We start from the raw sequence: 19,779 nt of genomic DNA, 5'->3' as shown, positions 1-19,779 counted from the left end.
ATGCATATAGTTTGCAGCTAAACTGAATGTGGTATATTTTCTGCTTGTTTGAGAAAACGCTGGAGAATAAGGTTGTATGAAGGTGTCTTTCATCAGTTTGGTGTCACTGTCCTTGCCTTATTCCTGGACTTTGAAAAATCAATGGGACTAAACCCTGACTTTTCCTTAAAGCTTGCGCAGACAAGATTGTAGATGTGTTCAAAACATTTGAACCCCAGTTGTTTTTATTTAATTTACAACACCCTTCAAAATATTTTAATTATTAATCCTGCAGAAACCTTTTGTTTTGTTTTTTCTTCCTCTTGGTTTTTTACAACAGGAAATATTAAATGTCAAGAAAAGTACCATACCATTATCCAAATTATCTTTTAATTAGTACCAGTTTAAACATTGATTACATTGAAAATCATTTCATTTCAGCCACAGCGTCCTGTGTTTACTCATGAAAACATTCAAAGTGGGGGGGAACCGTAAGTATACTTCTTATCTTCTAAATTCAAGACTAACCTTCACCCATAGAATGGACAGTTGATGCATCAGAACATGGTGCCTGAAGAATGAGATTCTTCAAGTGAAAGGGATTGAAGTAACTAACATGAGACCTCCTAAATGAAAAGAAATTGCAGTCATCTCCATCTTTCATAATAGGGAATAGAAGCCAATTTTAAAAAGAAACTCTTGATGTTATAGAGAAGGCCTCTTTTTATGCACTAGGTAAACCACCAATGTTGCAGCAGTGCCTAGGATTTCCAAATTTGCCTGCCCCTCTGCTCTACTGACAATGGCCATTATAGTGACAACCACTTTAAAGACATATGAAAACGTTCTAACACTGTTTTACACATATATTTGGAGATATACGTGACAAGGTAGACCTAAAATGATACCTTAGTAATGCAATTCCAAAGTTGCATTCTTGGAAGGGTCTTCTGAAAATGGCAGTGTTAAAACACTCACTGGCATTCCGTTCAATATTTACTTCCCCAGTGCCAGGAACATGCCTTTTCAAACTTTGAAATTCCCTCTTCAAATCAGTCTGAAAGTGTCATGCATCTTAAGATTCTCCCCCTTTTTTTTCTAATGTGTCTTGTTCTGCCCCAGTTTTGCCCACGTGAGATGTTCGTGGGTTATAGCCTTTTGACCGTCCACAGGCTGTTCTGTGAGTCAGGAGCTAGACCCCTGAGAAGGAGCATTTCTGGAACTAAACCTTGCTCCGGGCATCTCTGAGCACATGCAGTGAGCCTCCAGTCCATCACCCAAGCTCTACCCATACTGGGAGAGAACATGTTGACAAAAGGCTCCTCCTCATGTGGCTGGCCTGATGCCTTCATCACCATCCGTTCCCCCCTCACCTCCCACTGACCCTAAACATACCAAAAAGCATGCTCTCCAGAAACCATCTCTCACCTGAGACTGGCTCGCAACAAAGCACATCCAGAAAGTTTTATTGCTAAGGGAGAGTCTGTATCATGGAAAAAAATCAGTGGAAGTAAGAATAATTCAAAATTTCATTAAACTGGAAAAATTTTAAACACCACTAATTGTTCTAAAGTTTTTGTTTCCTTTTGTACACAAACAATGATAAGGTGGTATCATGAAAAGGTATATGCTAGTGTTATTTAGATTTATTGCATTCCAACACTTTGTATTAAGTGGCTTTTAAGGAGTTTATGAATTAAAAGTTGACACTGTTTCATGCAGTATACAGTTAATATTTTCAACAGTGGTCATTTGGTTATTTATGAAATCACAAGGCCCACAGATTTGGAGAAGGCTTATTTTCAAAGTTCTGCCTTGGACATTAGAAAACATCCTTTATTAAATTTGTATTTGAATACAACCTCAGTTAACAGGAATAAGGAGTGTCCCTTAATCTCTTTCATTTAAAAAATAGGTTTTGAGTGGGCAGTAGGAGTATAAAATTATACTCAGGATTTTAGTGAAATGTCAAAAAAGTTATACATTAGAGAAAGAGCTCCAAGTTTGCTCCAGTATTTCCTATTTAAAAGACAAATTTCTTTTTGAGACATCTTGATCTCACCCACCATCGTTCATCTCGCCAACACATCTTTCAAAACGGCATTTTGTATCATAATTCAACTGCATTTCCTGTCATGCAACACTGATTTTGAAAGCCCACAGAGGTAGGCAGGTTTCCAAAAGGTTTATTTATGTTTCCATAAAACTCCCCATGTTTGAGGGAGGGGAGGGGGCTCTAACTAAACCAGAACGGTAAGTGAATTTTGACAGCCTGCTGGCTTTCGTCATACCAAAATGAAGTAAGTGTTGGTGCCAATTTTGTTCTCTTATCTCTTGGATCCTCGAGATTCTTCCAGCAGCCGGGGTCCATGGCCTTAGGCCAGTCTCAGTAAGAGGCTGGAGATGTGTTGGGGGTGAAGGTTGAAGCTGAGAAGTTCAGTCAGAGAATCAGTGTTTCCCAAAATGAGAGATGTGATGTATTTCCATCAAATGAGCAGCCCAGTAACGAGTCGCTCCCTCAAATGTGAAAATGGGAAAAGAGGCCATAATGATGTAGTACATCCCCTCCCCCTTTTTTTATACCATTTTCAATCAGTTCTTCACATGGATATACAAAAGATACCATCTGTTCACCTAAGCAGCCTCAGCATCACATGCTTAATGCAAACAACAAAATAATTTGACCACCTCAATCAGGGCTCGCCCTTTGCAAATGTCCAAATTAGGCGATGTCTGTGTGCAGCACTTCCTGACTTTTTCACCACTTCTCTGGGAGACTTGCTCCCTCCTCCACAATGAGAATCTCTCCTCACAAAAGACCTCAGGAGCCCGTTCTCAAAAGAGTACAAGTGGTTAAAAAGGCTTAAAAGAAGGACAAAGAATTAACAGAGGAAGAAATCTCTCATGTTAGAATTTCAAGCTTTGTTTCCAGGCCAAGGGAGATAAGGTTTTCTAGGAGAGAGCAGAGGGCACCACGCCTTACCAGTTGTTTCCCAAGATAACATGAATATTTAATGAAAATTCAGAATATAACAATATCTGGCTTTTATACTGCGAACATAAAAGGAAAAATACAGCAATCCATTTTATCCATTACATTTTACAAAATCAGAATAAATTTATAAGCAAAGTGTTTTTTTTTAGCAAAAGTAGCAATTGAGTTTCTGATAAATGTATTTCCTTTCTATTCCTTTATCCTATATGTGTATTTAATTGGTCAGACTTACTAGATTACTGAAATCATCAACAATCCAATTCATGATGCTTCGGTAGCTTGGATCAATAAATATTTTATTGATGTCTTCCCACCAGAAGCCAACGTTATCCAGGCCCCTTAATCTGAGAAATGCCAGGGACAGAGGAGGGAAGTTCCCCTTCACAACATGTTGTTGAGTTCAGCCATAGAAGAGTTTTGCTCTACCAAGATATGATTTGCTAACTGAATACAGTGATTCGAAATAAATTGTTCTTATTCCTGATCTGCATTCAATATTATCAGTTTTCTAGAGTTGGCATCAAAAAAATCCAAAGTGTCCTGGAATGTGGTTCTTGTTTTCTTAAGTTAGCAGAATTGCGGAATTCTTATGTAAAGCAGTAGAAATGAATTAACTAATTTTTTTAACCTCCCTTGCAACATTGGTAATAGTAATATTATGAAGTTTTCATGTTAATTGTGCATCAAACACTTCTTGACTTTCTCAGCTGCTAAAATTTGTCTTCATTTTCCAAAATGCCAGCCCATGTTAATATTCATTAAAATGCAACCTGTTTTATTACCCAAAATTCAGCATCTGAATTTGTTACTAATCAATGTCATCATAATATATGCTTTCAAGGAATTCAGGCAAGGAAAGGAAAATGGTAGCATTCTGTCAGTAAATTTCCTTGTATAAAATAATTTCAAGAAAGGGTTTTAAAATCAAATGTAATTTTACCAGCACCCATTTTTAAAAGGAATATGTCCATAATCTACTGTTTGAAATGTACTTAGTAACTGAGCATAGAATAGATCCACTTGACTTCATACGTGAATTGTATCATATTTTCAAATTATAAACCTTCAAAAAAGACTAATGCAATCTATGAAACTAAATGCTTTAAGGAATTCCTCTTGGTTAAAAAAACAACTTCCTATATAGTGATTTAGAAGACATGTGTCTCAGATATTTTGTACATCTCAATTTAGAATCATTTGAAAATTCAATTTGCAAGCCTCGTTGTTTACTTCTGATTACTACTAGCTAAAACTGTAATTCCTTCATATTTTTATATAGCTGAATAATGAAATTATCATTTATTTTAAATTCTGTACTGTTACTTAATATCTGAATGCTGGACACTATATGACTGGACATTTGAAATGCAGATTTAACTTATAAATGTTAAAATGTTGCAATTCAATTCATGGATGTTATAATCTTCCATGAATTTTCCTCACCATGTTATTAGGTAAGGTCTAATAATTATGTTATTAGAGTGATCTAATCTCCACAAAAATGTCCCCTGTTAAAAAAATTTTTTTTTCTGTTTGCTTTACCTCCCTACCAAAAATTTATACAGCTTAATTTAATGTGTTAATGAAAATTAAAATGTTAAAGGAAAAAATGAATATTATACTATCTTCTATAGTTTAGTAAAGGTGTAAAGTTTTTTTAAAAACACATCCATTTGTCCTGTTTAAGATTTCAGGCTCTGTATAACTATACTCCTAGGAATGAAGATGAGCTGGAGCTCAGAGAGAACGATGTCATCGATGTGATGGAAAAGTGTGATGATGGATGGTTTGTGGGTATGTGCATATTTCTTTTCAGACACATTGGCTATTTTGTAATTTGCTTGTGGTTGCTCACTTGTATGGTTTGATGTAGCAGTCAAACTTTCTTTGAATTTACAATACCTTTGATCTTTCATACACCCAAATGCACTTTTTAATCCCAAGACAATTGCATTTTTAAGGTAGTTTAGTATTTACTGCTCCAGGTATATGCAATACTTCCACTGGTTTTATATCCAATTCAATTAAGGGACGAGCATTTCTTTAAGTAGCACCAACCAGGAAAGACTGAGAACTGAGAACAACAACCAAAATGTTCCATAGATGAAAAAAAGTAAGGCTCTGTTCAGTGGAGGGTTTAGTTGTCAGCGATGAGGATCTAATTTGAAAGGGAGCGAGATTAAGTGAGCAGCTCACCCATTGACTGGGTCTGACATAGGTGCCCTAAAAGTCCAGTGATTTGCCTTAACTCTAATTTGTGGTAGAAGTGGAGAGAAGTACCATTCTTACCATCTTAAAAGATAATCTCATTCTTACCACCTTAAAAGAGGACCACGGATTTTCTGTGAGAATATTGGTAGGAAAAAGTGCCAAACACAGGGACACATAGAAAAGAACGAAAGAAATAGAGGCATTGGAGGGTGGAGGCATTGGAGGGTGGAGGAGGGACAAAAGACAAGGGAATGCGAGCTTCTTATGGGTGGATGGTCAGGAGGGACAATCATTGGCAGAATAATGAAAGAAATAAGGCCACACCTGTACCCACAAGCCTTGAATTTTATTTATGTTAATTCCCATTTAGGAGAAAAGTTAGTTGGCTTATATACACGGGGGGGAAAACAGAAATCAAACTAAGACAAGTTCCAGAGTATAAATAAGAAACAGAACTTCAGAGATCCTGTTCACTCTGTTTGAGCTGAAAAGCCCAAAGAATTTTATGCGTCATTACAAAAACAATCTAAGGGAGTATGGCATTCACAACCAAGGGCAATCATCACAATGGCCGTTTCTGCAATTGCTTTAATTCCCCATATTAGAAATTGTGCCGGGTGGTGGAACTAGCCCACCAATGGGTGCTTTTCTTTTTTGGTGACTGTGTAACTTGCTCAACATTTCCATATTTTATTAAGGACTCGGGCAGTGCTGTTCTTAAATGAATGATGTAGCATTCAGCATGATCCTCTAAGAGATGATGAAAATGGTTTTGAAAGTGCATGTGTACCAGATGGAACCTAAATGTCACCCCCGAGTTGAGGAGGGGAGGCAGGCCTCTCACTCACTGAACCAAGCCTTGCTCTTGTGCTTTTCCAGTCCACCCTATCACTCTGCCAGCCTTGCCCCTTATTTAGAAAATTATACTCAGTCATGTAACTTCCCAAGTTCTTTTCCTATTCCATTCCTCACTCTTGCTTAGCAGCCATGGTGGGTTCTACCACCCATCTGCTCAGTGCGATTGACTTTCCCCTTCGTTTAACAGGCTGAGCTTTTCTGTTTAGCCTGATGTGGTAGCAGCCTAGCATTTAAGCTTAAGAGGCAGATAAATCTGCTTATTTTATCTTCCTCTCATCTTGACATGAGTTTTCTTTCTTCTTTGCCAATCCCAGTGGGGCTTGCTCTCTTAGTGAAGCCTTGTAAATGGAAAACTGTCAAGTCCACGTATATGAACTGATAGTTCATTGTTGTTGCCACTTCTGACTTATTGCTTCTATTTTCAGGAACCTCAAGAAGAACCAAATTCTTTGGTACCTTTCCGGGAAACTATGTCAGGAGGCTGTGAATCATTCCCCCTCCTTATTTATGCCACCTTTGGGCATCGTATATGCATAAACTTGCCTGAAGCATCCCCGCAGGCCTTCCTTTGTCATGCCTTACAGTTTGCAGTACAAGTCACCCATTGTCACCACCTCCACCTGCCACCAAGTCACCAGCAGAGTAACTGCCACTGCGGCGCCTTGGGGAGGTGTGGTAGGATTGCTTCCACGTGAAAGTATATATTCCCGCTTTCTGCTCTAAACTTTTAAAAGTTGATATATGAGATCGGAATTCATCATATTTGAAAATGGTAAAATATTGGAGCAAAAAAAAAAAAAATGCGTCTCAAAGAAGCTCTTCTGGTACTCTAACAAAATACTCTGGAAGATGTTCTCCCGTCAGACAACCAGAAGATGGTTTATCACTAAATGCTGTGGTTTGCATTTCCACGTCCTTAGCTTGGCAGTGTATTTTTCTTTCACGAGTTTGCCTAGTGTCCTGGTTTACACACTCTGTCAACTGTACTTCAGCTATTGTTTGCCTGCACTTACATGTGGTAATATGCACATTGATTATAAAATCTAAAGCAAGAGCAGAAACTCTAACTCAGATGAGTGTGATTTTGTTGATTGAATGTGAGTTTTCAAAAAGGAGTCTTTTCCTGCAATTTTTTTTGTACTTTGTAGAAGTGCAAACAGTAAGTGAATAAGAGCCTCTGGCAATAATCATAAGACTATAAAAGGTTTAGCTAGATGACAAAAAAGAAAAAAAAACTATTGTGTTGTAAAGTTGCATTGCTATTTTATATTAAAATGTAATAATCAGCATCATGAACAATGAGCTCTTAGTATTTTATTTATCTGATAAAATTTAAATAAAAGCAGCAGTGTTAGTGAGAAGTGCAAAGAATTATTCTAACATAGACACTTGAAAGTATCTGTAAGCAGTATTCATAGGTTAGAGTTCACTGTGTGTACACATATACACTTGAGATTGAGAATGTTCGATCCATATGATATGTTGTACATTTTATGGAAATGTAAAAGAATCCCACACATTATTTTCTAGTAATAGAGTACTTTGGAAGCATCACAAGTATTAAGGCTGGTTTTAGCAAGGACTATGATCCCTATGATTATTTTTACTATGATAATTATTTTTCTTCTATGGAACTCAGAATCCTGGCTACATTTGAGGACAGGACTATGTTGAGCCTGATTTTCCTGGTGTGTGTAAAATAATTCCTAGGAATAAATTAGGCACTATTTAGAGGTGATGTTAAATCATTCAGGTTATACTTTATACCCTGAAGCAGAAATTTACAAAATGATGTTGGGACCTGGAAGATTTAATATGATTAACAGTGCCTGAACTGCGCACACCCTGAGAACTGGCTTTGTATTTCTTAATGACTTTGCATAAGAACTATTCATATTTGGATTTTGAGCACCTTATAGATAAAATTTTTTATGGCATTTCTTTCGTGGACAGTGATTGATCTTTTCACAAGGTATGTAGACTCTAGAATTTTGTACATATGTTTGCTCTCTTTTTGTACAGACTATTTAGTTGTTGAGAAAATGGGAATTTCCTAATTTGGTCTGTATCCTGCATTTACATCAAGCTAAAACTTCTTTGGCAGATTTTCCTTTCCATATCCTACAGATCACAAGCACGCCTTGATAGTGCAATTCTGTAAGATAGCATTTATGCAAAAGTTTATGAATTTAAAAGGTCTTAGTGGCCAAACTGAAATGTATATAGACATTGATTACAGGGGAATTACATTAGGAAGAAAGTAAGGAAACAACTTTGAGTAGTCTGCCTTGATTACTGGTTCATGACCAGCTTTATATTTTAAAGGCTTTGGGTTTTGAAATTAGTTCAACTGCATGCAGCTTTGCTAATAAATGGTTAATAATCTTTGATGCCATTTATGAGAAAAGACTTCAATATCTGTTGCCTGTCATGTTTAAGAAAAATTACTGTTTCTATGCTCTGTATCTGATTTTAAAAGAAAAAATATTCATACCTGGCTTTCAGATCATTGACTTTGAATTCTTACAAGCAAAGGTCATTGTGTTTTTCTTGAATAGACATCTAATAAATTTTGCTTGGAAATATACTTCAGTTTTTCTTTTTGACATTTTTCCTTAAGTGAATTGTGCATTTTATCCCAATTTGTTGGATTATCTAAGAGAAAATGTTTTTGTTCTGTGTTTTCTTTGCACTGAAATAGAGAAAAGATTTAACTGCATCATCTCAGAGGAGAGATATTTTTCAATCCATCACCAAAACTCATTGGCCAAACACTTTGCAGCTAAAAATTTTTCTTCAACTGAAATAACACATTTTAAAATATTTCTGCCTTAAAAACAGCTGTTTTTCCAAGGAGGCATTAATCACAAGAAGTCATAAGCACTTTCCCAATCCAACTCTTAACTTTTAAAATCCTTCCCTAAAAGACTTTATCATCATTGGCATGGCAGACTCTGGCTTTCAATGAATTTCAAATTCTGTGCTTTCCCTCACACAAACAGTAAATAGCTAGCTTTCCAATTGGATCCTTTCTAGTTTAGCTTAGTCTCTTCTGGCCCTGTATGCTGCAACCCTCTTCCACATCTGTCTCTCACATATTCAGAAATACGTGCATTCCTCTGTTGGCAACTCAGTTATCAAAGATGACTTCTCACGTTGCTTCAGCTTCATACCCACCCTGATTCCCTCTATTCCAATGAATAATTTCTACTACATGTTAGCTTTCCACTGAAATGTCTTCCCTTTGTGTGAATAATATACCCCATAATATTCCTTTGCTCCTGTTTTCACCAGCGCCTTCATGGGTAATTTAACTAGTTAAGACTGAATCTGATTTATTTAAATTAGGGTTATCGGTTCATGCTTTCCATTGCTCTTTTCAAGTAACTCTGTTGCCAAATGATCAGAAATCTCCAAAAGTATAAATCCAGATTTTCAAGACCTGTGCATCAATACATATAAGATTTCCTTGTCTTGTCTGAGAATGAATCATTTTGCACTTCTCTGTAAAATCTACTGCAGTGCAGTCAGGAGCCTTCTAAAAGCCATGAGCTCCAGAATACCCAAAGAGCAGCTTTGCACTTTGCTCAGACTGCTGACACAGCCATCCGTGTGCTGATCTTGGGGTCCAGAACAGCTTCAGCCACAGCTTGTCCCTCCTACCACGCTTCCCCTTTGCAAATACCAGGATTCTGGGTGGAATATTGAATTACTGTTTTACTTCAAATTGTTTAATGCATAGTAACCTATTTCACTTGATTTTATGTCAATGCATGTTCACTGTTCCAAAATTCCAAAAAGAATTACTTAATTCATCTCATTTATGCCACTGAAAGCACACTTGGTAGGTGAGGTGGGGACTCATCATTGTGAATCCATGACAGCAAGGCTCCTAAAGCACTGTCTACACTTCAGACTCTACCTGCCGTGGGACACACCAGCTGAGTGCTAACTGGCCATGCAGGTCAGTGAAAGGACAACAGGAAGGGACCTTCTGATATCTTATTGCCAAATATTAATCCTTCCTTTAGCTACAGCCTCATCAAAGCAGGCATGTTCATTTCATAGCTGATGGAAAGCAGAAAGAACCTGTTTGAATGACTTTTATTTCTATGACCATTTAATACTAGATTTTTCCTTGTAGGTGGTCAATTTATGTGGCCTGATAATTTCTCCCTACTGTTTTCCAGACTTCAACTGTAAAGGGAGATATTCTTAATAGACTCATTGGGTCAAATAAAAGCCCCTCTCTATTGGCTTCCAAGAGATTTAATTATTTCAACCTCCTTTCCGGATTGTTATCTATGTATCAGTCATGATTTCAAATGATTTACTCATCATTAATGATTAGGGTCAGAGCAGAAGCAGAGAATGGCATTATTTTTAAATGGTCTATACCAGGGATCAGCAAGCCATGGCCTGTGGACCAAAATCAACCCACTATCTGTTTTTATATAGCCTCCAAGCTAAGAATGGCTTGTACAGATGAACATTTACAATCAACTTGATGAAAGGGAACACTAACTTTGAATCCCAATTAAGTGAAAAATCTCTTCTTTTCGTTAGTAGGTCTATGCTAGCAAACTCTGTACTCCATCATTATTATTAATATTATTATTATTATATTTTGAATTTCATCAGTAAAAATTTGATGGAAATTTGTTTTCTCTTTGTTATGTGCATAATATCCTTGATTTTTGCCTCCCAACCCACAACATGTAAAATATTTACTATCTGTCTCTTTACAGAAGTTTGTCCACCCCTGGTCTATACTAATTTTGAGCAATAAACCTGGGAACCAACTAGAGGGAAAGGAATATTGAACACTTTCTATAATCCAGACTGCTTCTTACATGTGTGCATTCAGTCTCTTTATTCTCACAACAAATCTAAGAGGGAAGTCTACAGTGTGCCTATTTTACAGTTGAGGAAGCTAAGTCTCTGAGAGGTTAAATAACCTACATAATATGTGATGGAAATCAGATTCAGAATCCTCTTTCTCCCAAGCCCACACTCTTTCTTCTAAACCACCTGTCCCAAGCTCTGTGCTGAGCACACTGCTGACCCAGCTGTGCTCTCAGAGTTAAACAGCTGCAATCATCCATCTCCATCCCTCTCCACCATTCTCACAAACTCTGCCATCGTAAACAGCTAGCCACTCACAACAGCATTTTACTGTGCAGCAAATAGCGAGAAAGAGATACATGTTCCATCAAGCCCAAGAGTATAGTTTCCTGAGGAAAGCTGGCTTTGGTTTCTAAAAGTACACAGTAACCAGCCGGGATATAATTTCAATTATTGACATGTTTTAACTGAGCATGAGCCTATCCATGAGCTGTAATTCATTAAGGCCAGTGAGCGAAGCTGAGCAGCTGGTCACGTCTCAGGGAACTTCTTGGTCTTGTTGAGCCTGGGAGACAGGCAAGCTCGGTGTGCTCTAGGAGCGTGGTGTGCTAACTGGATGTTTTCTCAGTGCACAAAGGCCCAGGAAACACTATTCATTCCCTGCTGGATGACTCGCTCAGTGACCCAGAGCCTTAGCTCACTGCTAAATTCAGTCCCTCTGTGGCTCAGGAAAGTTCCATCTGAGCTCACACACATACATATCGCTTGACCCAAAAAAAACTTTCAGTACAAGACAGAAATCTGCCTAGCAAATCTTCACCTGTTGCTTTGAGGTTTCTTGTTTCATCCTTTTCCCTAAAATACGATGGGTGACTCAGTTGTCCTAATGCCTTCCAAAAATAAGTGTCATTTCAAATAAAACTCTTGTTACCATTAACACCAGGTGATGGGTGTGAAATCTTGCACTGATATTACAGAAAGCTTGAGAAAGAGCATTTTAATATTTTTTTTTCTATTACACAGACAATACTCATTTAATGCAGGAAAACTTAGAAAATGTAGATGAATGAAAAGAAGAAACAAACAATCCCTAAGAGTACAATTCAGGATAAAGATTACATTTTGGAATGTATCCCCCTGGAGTATTTTTCTGCCCATGTGTTTGTGCGTGCATGGCATGTGCATGTGGATAGGCAAAAATTGGATTTGTCATCTGTGTAGAGGCAAAAAATTGGATCATACCAAACATATTGCTTATAATTTTCACTTAATATTGAGTGAGCTCTGAAATAAAGTGAATAAAGCATGTTTTCAATTCATTTTGACATACCAAGGTCTATAAAGAGGGTAAGAAAAATGAGAAAAATTCAAAGTCAATCCCCAGTATCCATAAAAATGCAATTAACTCAAAACCATGAGGCAAGAATTACAGCATTACCACCAGGATAGAAAATCCATTGCAACTTCAAGAATTGGTAGAGGAAGGAAAGAAAAGATGAAGAGAGATATAAAAAGAACATCTAGCATCTGCCTACCATAAGCCATCACATGCATTAGGCAGTTTGACAGCTACAAGATGGCTGAAGGAAGGGAGATATTAAGTTAAGAACTCTGTGTGAGCTGCAGAGCAGGCCAATGCAATATCCAAACTATCCTAGGGATCAATAAAGAGCACAGGTTTTGAAACAAAACTGACAGAACAGATAATAATTTTGAAAATAGAGATATTCCATAAAAGTTAAATCTGGACAAATATTTTTATAATTCACTAGAGTAGTGTAACTCACCTGCCAGGTGACATTTGGCGACATATGGAGACATTCAAATGAGGTGCTGCTTACCGGCATCTAGTGGTTGGAGGCCAGGGATGCTGCTAAACATCCTACAATACACAGAGCAGCCCCACAACAAGGAATTACCCAGCCTAAAATGTCCCGAGTGCTGAGGGTTAGATATCCTGCCCCAGGAGATCTCATACTACTTAGGAGAATCATACTATATTCACTTTAGGAAGGTTTTTGTTTAATCTGGAATCAAATTGCTGAAAGCCATAGCCCTAAATGATCTCTCCATTCTGCCCCATGACTGGCAGATCCAGATGCTTTGGCAGAAAGCAGTCCCTTCTCTCAAAATTCTGGAGGCAAGAATAGAATACATCTAAGAAAGTAAAATAATAGGTGAAGCAAATTGAAGTGCAAACTAAACAATAGTTTATGGATAAACATTAATCTCTGGAAAATCTCTCTGTGTAAAATGGTCACTTTGAAAGTGTCTATGTCTGACGTTCAAGCCTGTGAAGACGGAGAGGCTGTTCTCTTTACAGCAGGTCTCAGAGATGGTGTAGGGTGTTATATGAGGTATGATGAGTTCAGTTATTGTTCCCAGGTTCCATGGATGGGCGTGTTTGTTTGAATCTATCATGTCCCCCACAAAAGCCATGTTTTTTAATACAGTCTTGTGGGGGCAGACTTACTAGTCTTTAGATTATGGTGGGACATTTGATTAGGTTGTTTCCATGGAGGTGTGACCTCCGCCCATTCCAGATGCATCTTAATTAGATCACTGGAGTCCTTTAAGAGAGCTCAAGGAAAGAAGGAGCTCAGAAAAGCTGAGACAGACATTTTGGAGAGAAGCTAAGAGCTGACATAGATGCTTGGAGAATCTGGAAGATATGGACAGAAGGACATTTGGAGATGCTAAGCTAAGAGATGAAGCCCAGAGTTTGCCCCGGATAAGCTAAGAGAGGACTCCCAGATGCTTAGAGAGAAATTTCCCAGGAGAACTAAGCAGAGAGCTGAGAGAAGCCAAGAGAGACAGAAGCCCAGAGACATTCTGAAGAAAGCCATTTTGAAATGCAACCTAGGAGCAAAGAACCAGCAGATGCCAGACGCCAGCCACATGCCTTCCCAGCTGACAGACATGTCCCGGACACCATCAGTCTTTCTTCAGTAAAGCTATTCTCTGGTTGATGCCTTACTTTGGACCTTTTTATGGCTTATTGGTAACTTAATAAATCCCTCATGTAAAAGCCAATCCATTTCTGTTATTTTGCATAATGGCAGCTTTAGCAAACTGGAACATTGGAGAAGATAAACTCAACTTCCTTCCAGAAGACATGCCATAGGCAGCTCATGACAAGACTGGCCTGGGTTCTAGGTGGGAACCTTGCAAGGCCATCTCCTCTGGCTAAACTAGGGCTTCTGCTTGTGCCCCCCGATCAGTCATACCATCTATAATATGAGAGTCAAACCCATGTTGCTAATGAATCAAGGAAAGTGAGAGCATTCTCACAGCTCTAGTCAACATCTGTAGTAGCAGTAGTGAGTGTGTATTTAAATAGAAAACCAGCAGCTCAGTCCTCTCTCAGGGCCACTATCTCCACCCACTTCTCTGCTCCCAAATTCTCAGAGGGTGATACATGTCCCAAAGTGACAGCAACTGAAATCTCCCCTCCTCCCAATCCCATCCTCAGTTTGAGATTTGTATATAAAAACAAGATATAAGAGGGGATAACTGCTAAGTAGTTCAGCTGTATGCCTCTGAAGGGAGAAAAAACACCCTTCTCTACTACACACACATACACCCACACCCACCCACCCACACACACACACACACCAACCAGTGGTCTATTCAGTAATGGAGGAAGAAATTCTGGGTCCCAGGGAGTAAAAATTTAATAAGTTCTTCTTCCTGTTTTCTAATTATGTATAAACTCCAAAAACTAGGACACTCTACCAATCCACTCCCCAACAGGAGCTCCATTGGAGCCCATAGCAATAGCCCTCCACAGGGAAATAAATCCCTGTTTCTGATCTTAATGCTCTCCATTGCCTTTTATAGATCTGTGCATTACTCAGAGCCAGTGATCCTCCAGTGAGGTTAGAAGGTTCAGTAAAGAAATATTTTTTGTAATCTTGGGTAAATGAACATTTTGCTGAATGCTTAGAATACAAGGATAGTTGTTGAGGAATCATCTCCTTTAAGGAAATACCTCCTTTGCTGAAGCCACTGAACAAATCTTGGTGACTGAGTTTTTCTGTGTAGGTCTATCAGGAAGCTCTTCAAATCTTATTATATCTCCACAGGCTCCTGGGATTTCTGGGCTGTTCTCTTGCCAACCCTTCAGAACTCTGAGTCCCCAGGATTGGCAAAAGCTGCTTTCTTGATGGCTGCCGCCTCAGTGGGAGGTCCAGCACATTTCTGAACTTCAGTTGCACAGCTTGGAAAGGGTGAGCTGAAGAGGTGAGAAAGAAAAAGGAAATGGATACCTGGAGCTCTTCAGATGGTGCCTTGGGCACTTAGAATTCTTTTGAGAGCCCTCCTTGGCACCTAACGCCACGAGATCAGGCTATTTGATCCTCTTGGTTTCACCATAAGTTCTCAATCATTTGCTTCAAGCAAGCGGTCTCAAATACACACTCAGAAGAGGCTTCAGAGAATGTGTCAACAGTCTGCTAGTTCCCCTTCTGCAGGGGACAGAGGACAGCATTGAAATATTTGATCAGCTGTGTTTTCCACTGAGTGTAGGGTCATGGATAGCTCTATGGTCAGTGTTAAAATATGAAAAGATAGAAAACGAATGCTGATAATACCGGAGGTTGTTAACTGGATTATCATGAAATATCAATGTTCTTCACCGGGGTGCAAGTGTAGGTAAGGCCACGAAGAGGTATAAGCTAAACAAGAATCTATAGATAATGCTCACCCCAGAAAAATCACCTTAAATAAAATGGCAGGGAATCAGTACACCTTTTCTGGTGACTCATTCATTAATAGTATCAAGTAAAATTGGTCTCAAAATTGGATAGCCAAAAACATTGATTTTACTAGACCGTAATGCAATGCCAACCAGTAGCATTTTTTTTACTGTCATTGCTACAAAGACACTAGCCCACATTTGAACCAGTGCTGCTGTTTTTTTCTACAGATGAACTTTGATACAAGGAATAGGATATGAAGACCAAAATGTCACTCAAGCTTGGCATTCTGGCTGGGCTCTTCCTGACTGAATGTCACCAACATCTCAACTAAGTGTCCCACGGAGCAGGACACAGAGATGTTGAAACAGCAAAAGCTGACTCTTTTTGATAATTCCACTGGTAACTCAAGATTGATAGGGTATGTTTAATTCAAAACAAAAGAATGCACACATACACACTAAAGCTACTCAGAACCTGATATGTCACCATAGACCAAAGCAGGGACATGAGATTTGCTTACTATTTTTAAAAGAATGTCCTCCTTCAAAGGCTGCTCCTGTACAAACTAACCAGTTGTCAGACAGCTTATCAGATTTGCTGATAGCACAGGCTTCACCCTAAGACTATAGGCTTTTTCACCCTAACTCTTCAGCAAAGAAAGCAACTTACTTGCAAACAGATCTTCAGCAAAGAAAGCAACTTACTTGCAAACAGAAATAAGTTAGAACTCAGTGTATCTTTAACTTTGTTCAAAGGAAAAACTCTGGTATTTGTTCAAAGTAATTACATCGAAGCCCCCAAAACACGTCCTCTCTCTCACTCTCTCTTTCTCTCTGCTAACGGAGACATTTCAAATGCTTATAAACTCTGAGCTCAGTGCTGTCTAGACCTCCCACCCACCAACATCCCTCAACACACACATATGCCTTTGGTCAGCTGTCAGATGATATGACAAAGCTTAGCAGACATCTGCCCATGGATTAATGGGGCCACAGTATTTCTTTCACTATCAAAGATAAATTGCTAGACAGCTGTATTGGAAACCAACATCCTTCTCAACGCTCATGATGCATAGATGGGGTGACCTATTTCCCAAATGGGAATATAAATAATCTTTCTACATCCGAGGCCATTCTGTCCTGCAAGAAAAGATTTAAAGCAATGAAGAGGACCACCATGTAAACTTCAAACCCAAATGTGTCTAAGCCTCTTATTTGACTGTGTGGGGCTGCTGATATTAACACATAATTTGGGGATTGTACTGGGATTCAGGGTATAAAAGAGTGAATGCCTCACTTTGCCAACCCAACTCCTATACAACAATATAAAAAGCAAATTTTTCAGTCTCATTAGGTGTCTAAGGAAGTGACTTTGAACTGGTGACAACCTCAGCTTATCAAATGAGTACAATAAAAAAAATTATCACACAATGTTTATCTGAGGAGTAAATAAGATAAAATATACAAACAGAGTCTAAACCATGGTTGGCACTAAATGAAGGCTAGTTCCCTGCCATCCTTTTCCTTTTGAAGTTATAATCTTGGCTGATTCTAATTAGCATCAAACATTTGAATGTATTTCTTATATATTCCTCCTGGCTACACTGCCAAGTACTATGGTCTAGATTTTTGAAGAAGACAAACAGAATAAGGCATTTAAAAATACATGTTAAATCAAGAAGAAATTTTTAAAGCAGATACAAAGATTATTAGTTTTCACAGTAAGCTAACTCTTAAGAAAGAAGTGACATAAAAACAGAGCTGGAGGCTAGAAATAGAATGGGAGTGGAGCAGAAGAATTGGAAAAAGAGATACCAGGCGCCGGTTACCCTGATGGTTCCACCGCAGAGGCCTGGTCTGTGACCAAGGAGGCAGGTGTCCTAGAAGGACTGAGATGTGATGGTTGCACAGGCAGAAGAGAATTCTAGATCCTAGAATCATAGAGCACCACATTCTGCCCTAATATGCTCTGTGACCTTGAGAAAGTTACTGGAATGGCCAGGATGTCAACATCATCATTGGTAAAATGAAGAAAATAAACCAAATCATTAAGATCCTTCCATTTCTAAACTGTCCATGAAGTCTTTATGGGAAATGTTTCAGGAAAAACTTCTAGCAGACTGAAAGGCAAACTGGATATGGCCCTCAAAGAAGTAGAAATTCATGAAACTGGTTCTGAAGCTAGAAACTCTGCCTGGGGAAGGGAACAAGAATTAGTGATGAGAGGTCAGGCTGTGAGCTCAGGGTCCTACATGGGCACTTGCAGTTAAGAATACAGAACTAGCTCTCTGCTCCTCCCTGCTTGACAGACAGCTGCATCTTTTTGTGCAGTGCCAGCTGCATCCCTGAGACATGATAGTGAAGGTCGGAATAATAGGATTTGGCCATATTGGGCTCTTGGTCATTAGGGCTGCTGCAAACTCTGGCAAAGTGCAGGTTGTTGCCATCAGTGACCTCTTCATTGACTTCAACTACATGGTCTACATGTTCCAGTGTGATTCCACCCATGGCAAGCTCAAAGGCATCATCAAGGCTGAGAATGGGAAGCTTGTCATCAATGGGAATCCCATTATTATCTTTCAGGAGCGAGGTCCCACCAACATCAAATGGGGGTGATGCTGGTGCTGAATATGTTGTGGAGTCCACTGGTGTCTTCGTGACCCCGGAGAAGGCTGGGGCTCAGTTGAAGGGTGGTGCCAAAAGAGTCGTCATCCCTGCCCCTTCGGCTGATGCCCCCATGTCATGATGGCCGTGAACCATGGGAAGTGTGACAACTCCAAGATCATCAGCAATGCTTGCTGCACCACCAACTGCCTGGCCCATAGCCAAGGTCACCCATGACAATTTTGGCATCGTGTAGGGACTCATGACCACCATCCACACCATCAGTGCCACCCAGAATACTGTGGATAGGCTCTCTGGTTAAATGTGGCCTGACTGCCGTGGGTCTGCCTAGAACATCATCCCTGCATCTACCAGCACTGCCAAGGCAGTGGGCAGGGTCACCCTGGAGCTGAACGGGAAGCATGTGGGCCTGGCCTTCCACGTCACCCCCCTCCCCAATGTGTCCGTCGAGGATCTGACCTACTGACTGAAGAAAGTGGCCAAATACGATGACATCAAGAAGGTGGTGAAGCTGGCATCAGAGGGCCCCCTAACGGGCATCCTGGGCTACACTGAGGACCAGGTTGTCTCCTGCGACTTTCTCAACACCCACTCTTCCACTTTTGATGCTGGGGCTGGCATTGCCCTCGATGGCCACTTCGTCAAGCTCATTTCCTGGTATGACAATGAATTTGGCTACAGCAGCAGGGTGGTGGCCCTTAGGGTCTACATGGTCTCCAAGGAGGAAGAGCCCCTGGACCACCACAGCCCCAGCGACAGCAGGCAAGGAAGAGAGAGGCTGTCAGCTGCTGGGGAGTCCTTGCCCCAGCTCGGTCCCCAGACACTGAGTATTTCCCTTCCTCCATAGCTTCCATCCCAGACCCCTGAAGAAGAGGAGTTGCTTAGAGAGCCCTACTTGTCACGGACCACCAATAAAGTCACTGTACACCCCCCACCCCCCAAAAAAATACAGAACTAAACAAAGGACATGAAGAGGCAGTTCAGAAAAAGATTAAGACAGAAGAAACAAAGAACTGCTAAGCTTATGAAAGTGATTCAACCCGTGATTCAAAATAAAATAAAATGTTAACATTTTTCACCCAACGAATTTGTTAACATGCAAAAATTTGTCTCCATATAGTTTTAGTGGGAATGTAAATTGATGAGATCTTTTATGACAATCTGACAATTCATAACAAAGCTCTAAAATATTGTATATTTGTCTTCCCAGTAATGATGTTTCTATATATTTATTCTAAGGGAAAATTAGGGAAGTGTTCAAATATTTAACATGTTTATTTATTGCCATGTTATTTCTGACATCAAATAATTACTTATAAAAAACACTAAATATCTAACAATAGGGGAATGGTTAAATAAACTGTGCAGTTTTAATTATGAAAAATGGTCTTATGGAAAGATATTTAATGATAGATAAAGACATTCACAATATATTGTTAAGTGAAAAAAGTTACATACAAAATATGATCCCATTTTTGTAACAAAGAATGTATATTTTTACATATGTATATACTTACCTAGGACAAAGGTGTTGTGGGTGTTTATGTGTATATGCCTAGAAAAAATG

General features: G+C 39.2%; 1 protein-coding gene and 1 pseudogene across 45 annotated transcripts in view; both read left to right on the top strand.

The window, feature by feature from the left end:
• Positions 1 to 8,630, top strand: part of SORBS2 (sorbin and SH3 domain containing 2) — a 346,937-nt gene extending 338,307 nt beyond the window's left edge. For 41 of the 45 annotated variants that reach the window (XM_037831147.1, XM_037831152.1, XM_037831148.1 and 38 more), the window contains 3 exons: positions 421 to 470; positions 4,662 to 4,768; positions 6,469 to 8,630. In XM_037831147.1, coding sequence (XP_037687075.1) covers positions 421 to 470; positions 4,662 to 4,768; positions 6,469 to 6,530 — 219 coding nt within the window. In that variant the 3' untranslated portion in view covers positions 6,531 to 8,630. The remainder of the gene's footprint in view (positions 1 to 420; positions 471 to 4,661; positions 4,769 to 6,468) is intronic. The other 4 variants (XM_037831180.1, XM_037831133.1, XM_037831137.1 and 1 more) reach the window with 1 other exon arrangement.
• A 9,248-nt stretch (positions 8,631 to 17,878) lies between these two features.
• Positions 17,879 to 19,059, top strand: LOC119530614 (annotated as a pseudogene).
• The last annotated feature ends 720 nt before the right edge of the window (positions 19,060 to 19,779 follow it).

The sequence above is a fragment of the Choloepus didactylus genome, chromosome 3 (genome assembly GCF_015220235.1).
Source record: "Choloepus didactylus isolate mChoDid1 chromosome 3, mChoDid1.pri, whole genome shotgun sequence".
Lineage (NCBI taxonomy): Eukaryota > Metazoa > Chordata > Mammalia > Pilosa > Megalonychidae > Choloepus > Choloepus didactylus.
The sequence above is the reverse complement of the archived record's forward strand: the minus strand, read 5'-3'. Positions and strand labels throughout refer to the sequence as shown.